We start from the raw sequence: 15,719 nt of genomic DNA, 5'->3' as shown, positions 1-15,719 counted from the left end.
TTTGGATGGATCTCTCAGATTTGTAGCTTCTTCTGCAGAATGAAGTACCTCCCCTTATTAATAATGGAAGATACTATTTTTGACATTCCACTATGTATCAGATACTTTATGTATGTATCACTCCCCCCTTTTGTCCAAAAAAGGTCAAGTGACCTGCATAGTTATTAAGTAGAGGAACAAAGATTCAAATTCAGGTTTTTAGGCCCAAAGTCTATGCCCTTTGCATTGTGCCATGTCTCTGCCCCCAGGAAAAGACAAACTGTCATCAAATTTATGGGAAATGGGTGAGCTTAACACTGGCAATAATACTGGTAATGGAAACTCTGGGTAGTAGGAGAAAGAAGGGAAAGAGAATATAGTGAGGAGAGGAGAACCTGGCAAAGATGCAAATGTTTGCCTCATAACTCTTCTCACACTAGTAAATTCTTCTTTAAGTGGGCTTAAGTCATAACGAATGAGGAAGCCATGGAGAAAAGAAATAATAAAGAAAATACACAAACCTTAGTGATTTCCAAATAGAACACTCATAATGTCTACCTATATTATAAAATATAGCTTTTGTTATGGGTATTCTTTCATTAAAAATGTACAAAATACATATAAATATGGTTATATTATGGGAAAACAACATTAATAACTGACAAAGAGCTTTGAAGACTATTAGAGTTAGTTACCAAAAAGCATTCAAAATCTACCACCAAATGCAGCCCATATTCTAACATGCCCTTCCCAATTTCCACATTCTTTCTGCTTATGTTACCCTCTCATCACATACTCACACTCACACTCACACACACACACACCTACAATTGCACTGGAAATATACATGCTGTATAGGGAGTGTATTGAGTTCCCAAAAGATTTCTTTTGCTTCTCTGTTAACATCACCTGATGGCTCAGATTGTATATCTAGAAATAAAGATGCTGCCAGTGGGACACTGGCCTTTCAGTCTCTTTAGCTTATCATGCAAGCCTGGTCCTCTTTTCCCATCCCTTATACATTCACGTCACATCCATATACATGAAAGACAGCCTCCCCTGAGGTAGACAGTAGACCCACCCCAAGAGGTGAGTTAAAAGGTGCCATTTTCAATGTGTCCAAATGCACTAGGCCACTTAAGATGAGTGTAGTTGCTGGCACAAGCAACTGGTAGTCACTTTTCCCTGCCTTTGCTTCTCCACATGGCAGCCCAGTTTCATGTTCATTACACATAGTCCTCCTGTCTGGTTTGTGGACCTTAGGTGAGATAAGGAACTGTAGACCTGCTGGACTCTGTAGTCTCAAGATCCTCTTGGTTCATGTCTTCTCTCATGACCTCAAGTGGACTTAAGAAAACATTCAGGACAATATTCTCAGGGCCTGTAACAAGGAATCATAATGGAGAGAATCCCAGAGTGCTTTTCTTAGAGTTTATATAAGCCAAAAAATGTCTTAGATTCCTCAAAGCTGACCAGAGAGAGTTCAGATACATTGACATATAAATGGTCAGCACTGGTGAGATTGAATACAGCCCCCAGGTAGCTGCTGCGGGCCCACATCTTGCCAGTAGTGCAGTAGTCCATCATCTTCCCCTCCATCAGCACCAGGTCCTGGGGGTACCTAAAGTTCCTGGAGTAGACCTTGTGGCTCAGGGGCTGGTTGGTGCAGGACCGACCCCGGAAGTACACTTTGGAATACACAAAATACAGCCCAGTTTCATTGATCACGAGGCTGCCCTCCTTGTACTTCACCCCAGAGACCAGGGCAATCCCATAGGTGTCTTCCCATTCCAAAGGGATGGATCTTGAGTTGGACTTGCCTGAAATCAAACCAGAGAGGAGCTTTCAGCCAGGAACGCTCATGTATCCCACAGACCAAGCTTTCAAGGAAAAACTGTGGACCATTCCCTGAGCAAGTGCTTTTTCCCTAAATGACATAGAACTGGGTGATGGGTCAGACCTGACCTGTTACTGAATTTCTTCAGCACGTTTATCAAACTGGCTCCCTCAATTTTATCATCCACACAACTGGGTCAATAACATATGTCTCTAACCAACTACAGTGAGAAAAGACTAAGATGATTTTAGCTCTCTGAAACAGAGATTCTATGAACAGAGGTTCAGAACTAGCATCCAAACTGCCAGAGTTTGAGTCTCTTCATGAGAGGAGAAGTCAAATCCAAGGAACTCTGAAGTTCTAAAGGTGAAAAGGACCTTAGGAATCATCTAGTCCAACTCTTTACCTACATGAAAGATTCTTCAGTGTGGGCAAAAATCCCCTTTCCTGTGTATCCACACAGCATGGTATACATACCTACTTCAAGCAGAGAATGCTGGAAATATTGCTTTCATACCTGTCTTTCCCTATTAGATTCTAAGCTCCTTGAAGGCAGGAGCCATGTGTGATCCACCTCCATGTGCCCCAGGTTTGGCACACAGCACGTGCCCAAGAAATATCTGTTGATCTAAACTGGATCATTTTATAGCCTCTGCTGACATAGTTTCAGGGACAGCAGCATGCCCATTTCTGTGATACTCATCCACCTTGCAGATATTGGTGGACTTCACTATCTGGCTATCAAGTCATATCACTCCACTGCACAATCATGTGTGCCAGGACCCAGCCTCCCTTCTAATTCAGCTCATGGACAAAGCAGAGTAAAACCCTTCCAGAAAACCAGGGCAACACATATTGAAATAATTCACTGCTCACCATCTCCCCAGCTCTCACCTCTTGGACCTGTGTCCCAAATTCCCTAACGGTCCTTGGAGTGAGTGAAGAGAGTGAGCTCCTTATGAGCAGGGATCATGTCATAAGCAGCTCCATTTCTCCAGTTTCGAGCAGGGCCTTGCCCAGAGCAGAGCCACCCTGTGTGTGTGTGTGTGTGGTGTTGACGTAACTAGAAAGATGTGACTACTTTTGGGTTTCAAATACTACTGTCACTGGAAAGTATCAGCTCCCTCAGAGCACAGTCACGGAAAGCAACCAGCTACTCTGCTTTCTGCCAAAGGCTTTCCCAGGACGGCCCTCCAGATACAGACCTGTTAAATGAGCTGCTTTTTTCAGTTCCTTTTTCTCAGAGGGTGGACTGGGATGACCTGTATTATAGAAAGATGAAAGATACATGTAAAAGTGACATAATTACTATTCTTTTTTGTGGGACTCTAAACAGGGCATTTAAATAAAAGATATTTTTTATAAGCATAAATGGCAACAGTCTAACATACACTAATCATTCAAGTCCAAACTGTAGGACTTACAGCAGCCTATATTTCAGAAACAGAGAGGTAAAAAGGAGTCAAATTAAGATAGACATGCATAAATTATAATATACTACAAAACAATATAAAGATTGGTTTATAAAGACCTGCCATATAAGTTATTGCATGTATAACTCCCAACAATCCTTTGAGGTAGAGATTACTGTCCCATCTTACAGATGGGAAAATGAGCTTGAAAGTTGGGTGACTTGTCCAAGAAGACCTACTAACTCAGTGTCAGAATGGGACCAACAGTCAGGTCTCCTGAGTCCAAATCCAGGGCTCTTTCGTCTCTGGCTCTGCTACCCTCAGGACTACAAGGACAAAGGTTGAAGAAGACTGCTAATGTCCAGGCCACCTCGTCTTCCCCAGTGGCATTCTACAGTTGGCCCCAGATTACTCTAAGGTCTCAAATACCTCAAATGACTCCTCATTAAACATGTAATTGCATACAGGTGTTCCCCACCACATGCTCTCTGCCCATCTGTCCAGCCTTCTCTGGCTTACTCACCCACACTGGACATTGCCAAACAACAGTTCTGAGCACACCCAGCCTCCCTGCCTCTGTGCTTTTGTCCACGCTGTTCTTCCTGCCTGGAATGCCCTCCCAAACTGAACTCTGTGTCAAATTCCTATGGACACTACAAATACCATCTAAAATATCTCTTTTCCTGGAAAACCTTCCCAAGCCTTTCTAATCAAATATGACTTTTCCTTCCTTTGAAACCTTGAAGCACTCTGTCTTCACCCTCTTGTCGGTTCTGACTTGCCTTTTTTTTTTTTTTTTTTTATGGCAACTGTATGACTCATCTTATTCCTCCAAATAAATGACAAATTCCTTACTATATGTTTAATCTACCAGAGTAATTAGCTCAGTTTCTAACCCAAGGCATGTGATCAGTACATGTTCGCTAAATTAAACTGAAAGATTTAAAATAGACAACAGTTCTCAAAATAGATACTATTTCTCTGACTTGAGATATTTCAGTGGAATAGCACTACCATTTGGCTAATAAATTCAGCTAACTTAGACTTTGAAGAAAGTTGCATAGACGAGTGCTCATCCCTAGCAGGCTCCTCATGGTTAGTCTGTAAAACTCCATATGGTATGCGGATGCTCCAATCAACTGAGACTATGATGTGAGCAGTCATTCCCTCTGTAGCTGCCCAAGACCACACACCATGAATGAGGTGTTAGTGAACAGGAAAGGCAAAACTGAGTCTCTTCTACATTCCTATACCACAAACCATCTGTGCAGCTATCTGGCATTCAGCCATGAACTGACAGGAAATGGAACAAAGAACCACATGTTGTCTATCTTTATATCCCTCACAGTGTTGGTCTCATGGAAGGTACTCAATAAAAATATCTGCTGGATAAATGCTGGAATAAATAAAGTAGAAATATACCCTACACTTTTGGTGATAGACTGTTTCCTGCCCCAGGGTCTTTGTACATGCCATTCTCAGTGCTGGACTGCTTATCCCAGCCTCCCACCCCACCTACACACATACACACACCCACATTAACAACACCTCCTTAGAGAGGGGACTTTCCAGACCACTCTATCTTAGGTTGCATTTAGCACAGCTTGAAAGTATGTTGTCTGTTTGCTTACTTTTGTTTATCTTCTCTAGCATGCTAAGAGCTCCATGAGAGCAGGCCCCTTGTCTCTCTTGTTCTATCATCACCCACTAACCCACATCCAGCCTGGCATCCAGGAAGCACTCCAAGAACATTTGTGAATGAATAAAAGAGCCAATGAGTTAACTGTGGAAAAATGACAGAGAACCAAATAAGAAAGTTTAAATAATCTACAGTAGTAAGTACCTCCCAGTTAACCTGTTGGAGTATAAGTCCTTCTAGATGCTTACTAAGAATATGAAAATATGCATATGTATTTAAAGAGTGAATATTAAACTAAACACAGTGTTTTATAACTTGTCTTTTTATCTAACAATATGGACTACACAATCTCTATGACATTCAATGTCCTTCTAGTATGCAGTCTTAGTTGCTGCATATTATGCTCTTGTGTGAATACACTGTAATGTGTTTAACTAATTTCCTATTGAGTGGCATTTAACTTTCTCTTAAATGGTTTATTAGAAATAGTCTTATAAGCAAGTGGTGAACATCCTTATTATAAATTTTCAGGCACATTTTATTTTCTTTAGATAGCTTTAGTGATGAGATTACAAGGTAAATTAACAGTATTAATCCTTTGATATATTTTTCCCAACTGCTGTTTAGAGAAGGTATAGCAATTGACATGCCCGCTGACTGTCACTAAGCAGACTCTTTCACTCACTTTTTTGCCAATTGGGCTTTATTTTTTTAAACTTCACTAATTAGATGGGTCAACCTAGGTATCCCCCTTTTTAAAATTTGCATCTCTTATCTCATTAGTAGAGTTGCTAATTTGATTTCTGTGTGATAACACACCAATTTCTGGCCCATGTGGTTTGGTCTAAAGAAGACACTTAATACTTGTTAGTGGGAAAGGTTGACCTGACTCATCTGCTAACTTGATTTTTAATCACTAAAAGGACTCTAGAGAGTGTTGAAAGATGAGTAATTTGGTGCCCATTTTACCGGCCACATTCCACTGATCTTCAAAGCTATTTCATTTTAGAAATCCTCCAGAAGCTTTATTCTTCTAACAAACATTTGTACTCTGCTTGGGTACATCTGGAATTTCTCTTTACAGGTTCATACCCAGAACTAGAAACCAGAGGACCCTACCAATAGCTCCTACAAGAGCCTACCTTCCAGGGAAATAGGGTGACTTGGGTTTCTCAGGCACAGCCTGAGCATTTGGAGCAGGCTTCCCTGACTAGATGACCAGTGCTATCTTCTCTCTTCTTCCCAATTTATAAGGATGAGATTTACTTATTGTCTTTGCAGAGGCATCTTGCCTGTCGTCTTTATTTCTCATTCCATGGCCATCAGAGACAGATAGGAGTAGGAGTTTCCCTGTGTCACAGGGCCAGAGCACGTACTGGTAAGAGCTGGAGGTGACAAGGCATCAGGAGCCTGAGTTCCTTCTCAGCCCCATTCCATAGCAGAGGTCTTGGGCACATTACTAACCCGTCTGGTGTTTTGTTTCTCTTCTGAAAGATGAGATGACTGGACCGGATGTTCTCTAAGCTCCTTTCCATCTTAGTTTAATGAGTATTCTAAATCCACAGTTTCCGAAACTATGTCCTGAAACTTTAGGAGGCCGATGTTCAATATTGTCATCTTCCTGTCCTGGATCTCACACAGAGGATTTCCCTTTATTATCAAAAGTAGTGCATGATTGTCTCTGAGTGAAGCAGGACCACCCTCTGAAAAATGCCTAACGTCTTCCTCCAAGCTTTCCAGCGGCTGCAAAAGAATCACCCTAATGTGGATGACTGGTTGCCCACTCTTTAAAAGCTGAAATATAACCTATTAAAATTTTGAATCAGGTCTGACTCTTAAGTAATCTCTTATAGAGTTTAAATAGGAGAGCAAGGATCTTTCCCAGCAACAGCTGTGTCTGCCTGCACCTCCCCTTCTCTCCTGAGGAGCTATAGCCACCGCCCTGTGCATGGGAATCAGGAGGCCTGAGGAAGGGGGCAGGCCTGGAGCCAGCTGCTTGGGGGGCAAAGGTCCAGGGTTGTACATGTGTGTTTCTCTTTCCAAATTCAAGTAGAAATTAGTTTTGGATTTTTTTGTGATACTTAACTAAACTAATTTTGAACAGTTAAACTCACTTCATATTTTAGGACAGCTTCAAGAACCAAAATGATGAGAGATTTCAGAAATGATTAGGATTTCTCTTCCATAGTCTATATATGCCCAAGAATAAGATGGAATTCAAGGTACTCCTCCACCATGGTTCAGTGCTGAGGACTGTTTTTAGAAACTCAATGTGCAGGCGTAAAAAAACTCACCTATTTGCTTCTCCAAAGATGATGCTGTATGCCTTTGGCTGGTGGACTGGCAAAAGAGAAAAGATATATAATAATTATGAAGTTCTTTAAGCAAAGGAAGAATTGTCAAATAAACTAAGCACTGGAAAGGGGATCTAAGCACCCAGAACCTCTCCTAACTCAAACTCTGGCTAAGCAGTTGTACCTATCCATGCCTCAGTTTTGTGATTTGAAATAGTTCTAATACTTTTAAGCACTTTCAAGGAAATTTAGTTTGTGCATTTGAACAAATTCACTTCTCAGATGCCAAGTTCCTTTTCTTTCTTGAGTCAAGTATGAGGTAGGTAGTAGAGTTCTTCCTTTCTCAGATGATCAGCCAACTGAGAAAGGAAGAACTCTTAACTGCCAGTCCTAATTTGATCCTGATCCCTCCCAAGAAAGAAAATATTCCTTCCACCCATTTGAGCCCCCATTTCTCTGCAGGTGGAATAGGATGGCTAGCGTGATTCATTTCTAAGACAGGAAGAAAGGATTGAGAAGTATGCTGCAAGCGAAGTGTGGTCCATGTGGATTCCTGCCGCCCTCCTCCCGCACTGCAGCAGGGCAGTTTCACCCATCCCCCACCGCCGCACCTTCAGGGCACTGGCAATCCCCCAGGCAGCTTACCTCTCTGAGTTCGGCCAACTCCTTCTGTAGATGGAAGAGCTGAAACATCCCCAGCCCCAATCCAACCAGGGCCACCAGAACCATGAAAAACATCACAAGGAGACACAGGCCTGTGTTGTGATCCCTCCTCTTCTTCAGAGGTGGCGGCGGCAGCGGAGGCAGGGGTGGCGGTGGCGGCAGTGGTGGGGGTGGCGGTGGGGGTGGCCTCCGTTGCCCCGGCCTTCCTGGCGCTGAGGACGGACAGGGGAAGACAGACCCTGGAGAGGCCCAGGGGGAGCTGGCACTGCTGTCCACCCAGAAGATTGGGGGGTACGGATAATTCAAGGGCTGCTGCATGGCATCCAATGCCTCAGGCCAGCCTCCAGCCAAGGGTTTTCCTCTTCCTCAGTCGTGCAGAGGCCCAATTTCTGACTGCTCAAGAGAAAGAAGCCGGTTCTCTCTTTATAGAGTTTCCAGAACCAAGGGAAACACCTCTCTTTCGTTCTCTCTTTCGGCTTCTCAAAGAGACACCCACTCACTCTGCATCTCAACCTGAGAAGCCTCAAGAAGCTCAGAGCAAACCCCCGGGAAGTTTCCGCCCACAACTTTCTGATGAAAGCTTTCAAAACCCCAATCGCTGCTGCCCTGCTCCCCGAAAGGTTGGTAGGGTGGGCTCCTTGTCCTCAGGCCCTGAGAGAGTGGGTAGTATCAGTGCAGCGCTGTGGGCTCCGGCTGTTGTTCAGCTACAAGGAGAGTGACCTGTGGGGCAAAAGCACCAAGTCATGGCCAGAGGAGTCACTTCTGTGTCTTACCTTTCGCAGGAGGGAATCACCCCCCACACCCAAGTACTATTTACCCTGACACAGCAAAGCAACATAGTTTACAGGTTACAAACCTGCCTGCCTACTCTATACTCTCTAATAGATCAGAGATTGCAAACCAGTGGCCCATATGTCTCACAGGGCCCTCAGACTTGCTTTGCTTGTGCCTTACAATGTTGTTTATTTCTATTTACTGTCCTCCTCAAAAAAAAAAGGGATAGTCCATAATGCAGGCACTTATCTCTGTTTTGCTGAACCTAGAACTCAGGCCAGAAAAGCAGTGGGCATTGCGATACTTTCAGTAACACAAGATAAACCAACCACTGATGCCTGAGGTAAAAGATTACTGTTGAGACTCACAGTGGACTGCTGTTATGGACTGAATAGTGTTCTTCCAAAGTGTAAGCACCGAACCCCAACCCCCAATGTAATTGTATTTGGAGATAATGCCTTTAAAGTGTAATTAAGGTTAAATGAGGTCATCTGAGTGGGACCCTAATCCAACATGATTAATGTCCTTATAAGAAGAAGTAGAGGGTTGCCCTGGTGGTCCAGTGGTTAAGACTCTGCCTTGCAATGCAGGGGACACATATTCCATTCTTGTTCTAGGAAGATCCCACATGCCATGGGGCAACTAAGCCTGAGAGCTGCAACTACTGAACCCACATGCCCTAGAGCCCATGCTCTACAGTGAGAGAAGCCACTGCAATGAGAAGCCTGTGTTGTCTACAACTAGAGAAAGCCCATGCACTGACGAGGACCCAGCATAGCCAAAAATAAATAAACAGATATTTTTTGAAAAAGGAAGAAGAAGAAGTGGTAGAGACAGCAGGGATGCATGTGTATAGAGAAAAGACCAAGTGAGTACGCAGCAAGAAGGTGGTTATCTGTAAACCAAGAAAAGAGGACTCGGGAGAAACCAGCCCTACCAACACTTTGATCATGGACTTCTATCATCTAGAACTGAAAAAATAAATTTTTGTTGTGTAGGCCATTCAGAAACATTGGGATAGTCCATATATGTTATAGTCATATTAGGTTTTGAAACACTAGAATATTGGACAGTCTGGAGGCCCTGTCTGCAAATCCAATCAGCTGGAGTAGGGCCACTGCTGCAGCTCTCAGGGACAGGACATGGGTATGCTAGGCTGCCTGGCTTGCAACAAGCCTCCACTGTGTTTCCCATGAACCTCACTATGAGAAATGGCCTTCCTGGGCCCTTTAGGCATATCTGTTTGCTACCTCTGTTATGGTTGTCAACATTTGTTGGATCATGGAGAAAGAAAGGGAGTTTCAGAAAAACATCTATTTCTGCTTCATTGACTACCCTAAAGCTTTTGACTGTGTGAATTACAACCAATTGGAAAATTCTTAAAGAGATTGGGATACCAGACCACTTTATCTGCCTCCTGAGAAACCTGCATGCAGGTCAAGAAGTAATAGTTAAAACCATACATGGAACAACTGACTCAAAATTGGGAAAGGAGTATGACAAGCCTGTATATTGTCACCTTATATGCAGAATACATGATGCAAAATGCCAGGCTGGATGAATCATAGGTGGAATCAAGATTTCCAGGAGAAATATCAATAACCTCAGATATGCAGATGATACCATTCTAATGACAGAAAGTGAAAAGGAACTAAAGAGCCTCTTGGTGAGGGTGAAAGAGGAGAGTGAAAGAGCTGACTTAGAGCTCAAAATTCAAAAACTAAGACCATGGCATCCAGTCCCATCACTTTGTGGCAAATAGAAAGGGAAAAAGTGGAAACAGTGACAGATTTTATTTTCTTGAGCTCCAAAATCACTGCAGACAGTGATTGCAGCCATGAAATTAAGAAAACAACAACAACAAAAAAAAACCTTGCTCCTCTGAAGGAAATAGATCACAAACCTAGCAGCATATTAAAAAGCAGAGATATTACTTTGCCAACAAAGGTCCATATAGTCAAAGATATGGTTTTTCTAGCAGTCATGTACAGATGTGAGAATTGGGTCATAAAGAAGGCTGAGTTGAAGAATTAATACTTTCAAATTGTGATGCTGGAGAAGACTCTTGAGAGTCCCTCGACTGCAAAGAGATCAACCAATCAATCCTAAAGGAATCAACCCTGAATATTCATTGGAAGGAATGATGCTGAAGCCCCAATACTTCGGCCACCTGATGTGAAGAGTTGGCTCATTGGAAAAGACCCGGATGCTGGGAAAGATGGAAGGCAAAAGGAGAAGAGGATGGTAGAGGATGAGATGGTTAGACAGCATCACTGACTCAATGGACATGAATCTGAGCAAACTCCAGGAGAGAGTGGAGGACAGAGGAGCCTGGTGTGTTGCAGTCCATGGGGTCGCAAAAAGGAAGACATGACTGAACAACAACAACAAAACAGAAGATGGCAGAGGAATAGGACAGGGAGACCACTTTCTCCCCAACAAATTCATCGAAAGATCATTTGAATGCTGAGCAAACTCCACAAAAAAACTTCTGATCACTAGCAGAGGACATCAGGCACCCAGAAAAGCAGCCCATCATCTTTGAAAGTAGGTAGGACAAAATATAAAAGATAAAAAGAGAGACAAAAGAGCTAGGGACAGAGATCTGTCCCGGGAAGAGAGTCATAATAGAGGAAGTTTCCAAACACCAGGAAACCCTTTCACAGGCGGGTCTGGGGGATGCTTTCAAATCTCGGAGGGCAACCTAACTGGGAGGAAAAATAAACAAAACCCACAGATTACATGCCTAACAGAAACTCCCAGCGGAAAAGTACCTGAGACACCCGCATCCGCCACCAGCAAGTGGGGGCGGAACGGAGAGGAGTGGGCGGCATTGCTTGGGGCAAGGACCCGGGCCTGAATGCCCTGAGGGCAATTGGAGGGAGCTAATGTGAGATAGCAACTTAAACTGTGGGATAGCAAGAGAGAGAGAGAGAATTAACCTGCAAAAAAGCCCTAACCGAAGGCACTGCCATCCGTTTGCAGAACAAAGGAAGGACTGAGCAATTCCAGAGAAGAGCTAGCCGACTGAGGACTGGCCCATCCCCCGCAGAAGGCAGGAGGCAGGGGGGAGGGGAAAGGGGCAAACACGGCCCCAGAGACGGCATCCCCTACCAAACTGCAAACAGGATTCCAGTTTCTAATGAAAGACTTCCTGAGATTCTGGATGGTTGACATCTGCCGGGAGGGTCACAGCCAGAGATCAGCTCCCCAGAAGAGACACAAGGTGCACCCGACCGGCGCGCCCGGAAACTGAGGCAGGGATGGGGAGGGGAGAAGTCGCTGCACCTGAGGAGAGTGCGCTCATCAAGCTCGTGGCTGCCTGAGCTGCTTGGATGGGAAGGCACAAAACGCAGGTCCAACCGAGTCTGCGCCTTTGTGGAGTACCTGAGAACCTGAACCTGAGCAGCTTAAGCCTGGGAAGTGCACGCAACTCAGGGCCTGCTCCCTGTAGAGCAGCCTGGAGCCTGAGCAGTGTAGATGGGGGAAAGCACACACGCCGTGAGCGGGGGCAAACCCAGAGTGGCCGGAACACTGTGAGTGCTCCCCACACAGGCCAGTGACATTTGTCTGCAGTGCCCCTCCCTCCTCACAGCACGACTAAACAAGTGAACCTAAACAAGAGACCACCTCCGCCCACTTGTGTCAGGGCCGAAATTAGACACTGTAGAGACCTGCAAGCAGAAGCCAAATAAACGAAGGGAACTGCTTTAGAAGTGACAGGTGCAACAGATTAAAATCCCTGTAGTTAACACCGACTACACTGGAAGGGGCCTATAGATATCGAGAAGTGTAAACTGGAACAAGGAGCTCTCTGAAACTGAACTGAACCCACACTGCCCACAACAGCTCCAGAGAAATTCCTAGATATATTTTTACTATTAATTTTTTTTATTAAAAAAACTTTTTTCTTTTTTTTTAAAGTTCTCTATTACTCCTTAATTTTCATTTTTATAACCCACTATAACCTTGCAAAAAATTAGGGGGGGACCCTATTTTTAAAGCACACTTCATATATTTCTTAAATTTTTTGTGTTTTTGTTTTTTTTAATATTGTATTTTTAAGAGTCTAACCTCTACTCTAGATTTGTAATCTTCATTTTTCAGTATTTGATATAAGTTTTGGACATTTAAGAATCCAACCTTCAGTACCCATTTTTACTCAGGAATGTGATTACTGGTTTGATTACTCTCTCCCCCTTTTGACTCTCCTTTTTCTCCCCCAGATCACCTCTATTTCCTCCCTCTCCCCTCTCTTTTCAACCCAATTCTATGAATCTCTGTGGGTGTTCTGGACTGCAGAGAACACTTAGGGAACAGAGGACTGCCTAGATCTGTCTCTCTTCTCTTGAATCCCCCTTTTTCTCCTCCTGCTCACCTCTATCTCCTTCCTCCCTCTCCCCTTCTTCATGTAACTCTGTGAACATCTCTGGGTGTCCCTCATGGTGGAGAATCTTTTCACCATTAAGCTAGAAGTTTTATTATCAGTGCTGTATGGATGGAGAAGTCTTGAGGCTACTGGAAGAATAAGAAATCCAGAGGCAAGAGGCTTAAGCCCAAAACCTGAGAACACCAGAGAACTCCTGACTACAGGGAACATTAAGTAATAAGAGATTATCCAAAAGCCTCCATACCTACACTGAAACCAACCACCACCCAAGAGCCAATAAGTTCCAGAGAAAGACATACCACACAAATTCTCCAGCAAAGCAGGAACATAGCCCTGAGCGTCAATATACAGGCCCAAAGTCACACTAAACCCATAGACACATCTCAAAACTCACTACTGGACACTCCATTGCACTCCAGAGAGAAGAAATCCAGCTCCATCCACCAGAACACTGATGCAAGCTTCCCTAACCAGGAAACCTTGACAAGCCAATCGTCCAACCCCACCCACTGGGTGAAACCTCCACAATAAAAAGGAACCACAGATCACCAGAATACAGAAAGGCCACCCAAAACACAGCAATCTAAATAAGATGAAAAGGCAGAGAAATACCCAGCAGGTAAAGGAACATGAAAAATGCCCACCAAGCCAAACAAAAGAGGAGGAGATAGGGAATCTACCTGAAAAAGAATTTAGAATAATGATAGTAAAAATGATCCAAAATATTGAAAACAAAATGGAGTTACAGATAAATAGCCTGGAAACAAGGATTGAGAAGATGCAAGAAATGTTTAACAAGGACCTAGAAGAAATAGAAAAGAGTCAATTAAAAATGAATAATGCAATAAATGAGATCAAAAACACTCTGGAGGGAACCAATAGTAGAATAACAGAGGCAGAAGATAGAGTAGGTGAGGTAGAAGATAGAATGGTGGAAATAAATGAAGCAGAGAGGAAAAAGAAAAAAGAGTTAAAAGAAATGAGGACAACCTCAGGGACCTCTGGGACAATGTGAAATGCCCCAACATTCAAATCATAGGAGTCCCAGAAGAAGAAGACAAAAAGAAAGGCCATGAGAAAATATTTGAGGAGATAATAGCTGAAAACTTCCCTAAAATGGGGAAGGAAATAGTCACACAAGTCCAAGAAACCCAGAGAGTCCCAAACAGGATAAACCCAAGATGAAACACCCCAAGACATATATTAATCAAATTAACAAAGATCAAACACAAAGAACAAATATTAAATGCAGCAAGGGAGAAACAACATATAACACACAAGGGGATTCCTATAAGGATAACCACTGATCTTTCAATAGAAACTCTTCAGGCCAGAAGGGAATGGCAGGACATACTTAAAGTAATGAAAGAGAATAACCTACAACCCAGATTACTGTACCCAGCAAGGATCTCATTCAGATATGAAGGAGAATTCAAAAACTTTACAGACAAGCAAAAGCTGAGAGAATTTAGCACCACCAAACCAGCTCTTCAACAAATGCTAAAGGATCTTCTCTAGACAGGAAACACAGAAAGATTGTATGAATGCAAACCCAAAACAACAAAGCAAACGGCAATGGGACCATACTTATCAATAACTACTTTAAATGTAAATGGGTTGAATGCCCCAATCAAAAGACAAAGACTGGATGAATGGATACAAAAGCAAGACCCCTATATATGCTGTCTACAAGAGACCCACCTCAAAGCAAGGGACACATACAGACTGAAAGTGAAGGGCTGGAAAAAAAATATTTCACGCAAATGGAGACCAAAAGAAAGCAGGAGTTGCAATACTCATATCAGATAAAATAGACTTTAAAATAAAGGCTGTGAAAAGAGACAAAGAAGGACACTACATAATGATCAAAGGTTCAATCCAAGAAGAAGATATAAAAATTATAAATATATATGCACCCAACATAGGAGCACTGCAATATGTAAGGCAAATGCTAACAAGTATGAAAGGGGAAATTAACAGTAACACAATAATAGTAGGAGACTTCAATACCCCACTCACACCTATGGATAGATCAACTAAACAGAAAATTAACAAGGAAACACAAACTTTAAATGACACAATGGTCCAGCTAGACCTAATTGATATCTATAGGACATTTCACCCCAAAACAATCAATTTCACCTTTTTCTCAAGTGCACACGGAACCTTCTCCAGAATAGATCACATCCTGGGCCATAAATCTAGCCTTGGGAAATTCAAAAAAATTGAAATCATTCCAGTCATCTTTTCTGACCACAGTGCAGTAAGATTAGATCTCAATTACAGGGAAAAAACTATTAAAAATTCAAACATATGGAGGCTAAATAACACACTTCTGAATAACCAACAAATCATAGAAGAAATCAAAAAAGAAATCAAAATATGTATAGAAATGAATGAAAATAAAAACACAACAACACAAAACCTATGGGACACTGTAAAAGCAGTGCTAAGGGGAAGGCTCATAGCATTACAGGCTTACCTCAAGAAACAAGAAAAAAGTCAAATAAATAACCTAACTCTATACCTAAAGCAACTAGAGAAGGAAGAAATGAAGAACCCCAGGGTTAGTAGAGGGAAAGAAATCTTAAAAATTAAGGCAGAAATAAATGCAAAAAAAAAAGAGAGACCATAGCAAAAATCAACAAAGCTAAAAGCTGGTTTTTTGAAATGGTAAATAAAATTGACAAACCGTTAGCCAGATTCATCAAGAAACAAAGAGAGAAGAACC

The 15,719-nt window shown here is 42.7% G+C and overlaps 1 protein-coding gene across 4 annotated transcripts in view; it reads right to left on the bottom strand.

Annotated features, from left to right (window-relative positions):
* Positions 1–594: 594 nt before the first annotated feature.
* FASLG (Fas ligand) overlaps positions 595–15,719 on the bottom strand; it is a 62,864-nt gene continuing 47,739 nt past the window's right edge. For all 4 annotated transcript variants that reach the window (XM_043924277.1, XM_043924275.1, XM_043924278.1 and 1 more), the window contains 4 exons: positions 7,807–8,544; positions 7,162–7,207; positions 3,022–3,078; positions 595–1,799 (listed from right to left, as the gene is read on the bottom strand). In XM_043924277.1, coding sequence (XP_043780212.1) covers positions 1,405–1,799; positions 3,022–3,078; positions 7,162–7,207; positions 7,807–8,142 — 834 coding nt within the window. In that variant the 5' untranslated portion in view covers positions 8,143–8,544 and the 3' untranslated portion in view covers positions 595–1,404. The remainder of the gene's footprint in view (positions 1,800–3,021; positions 3,079–7,161; positions 7,208–7,806; positions 8,545–15,719) is intronic.

This window comes from Cervus elaphus, chromosome 14, assembly GCF_910594005.1.
Source record: "Cervus elaphus chromosome 14, mCerEla1.1, whole genome shotgun sequence".
Lineage (NCBI taxonomy): Eukaryota > Metazoa > Chordata > Mammalia > Artiodactyla > Cervidae > Cervus > Cervus elaphus.
Note: the sequence above shows the minus strand (reverse complement) of the source record. Positions and strands in the feature narration are given on the sequence as shown.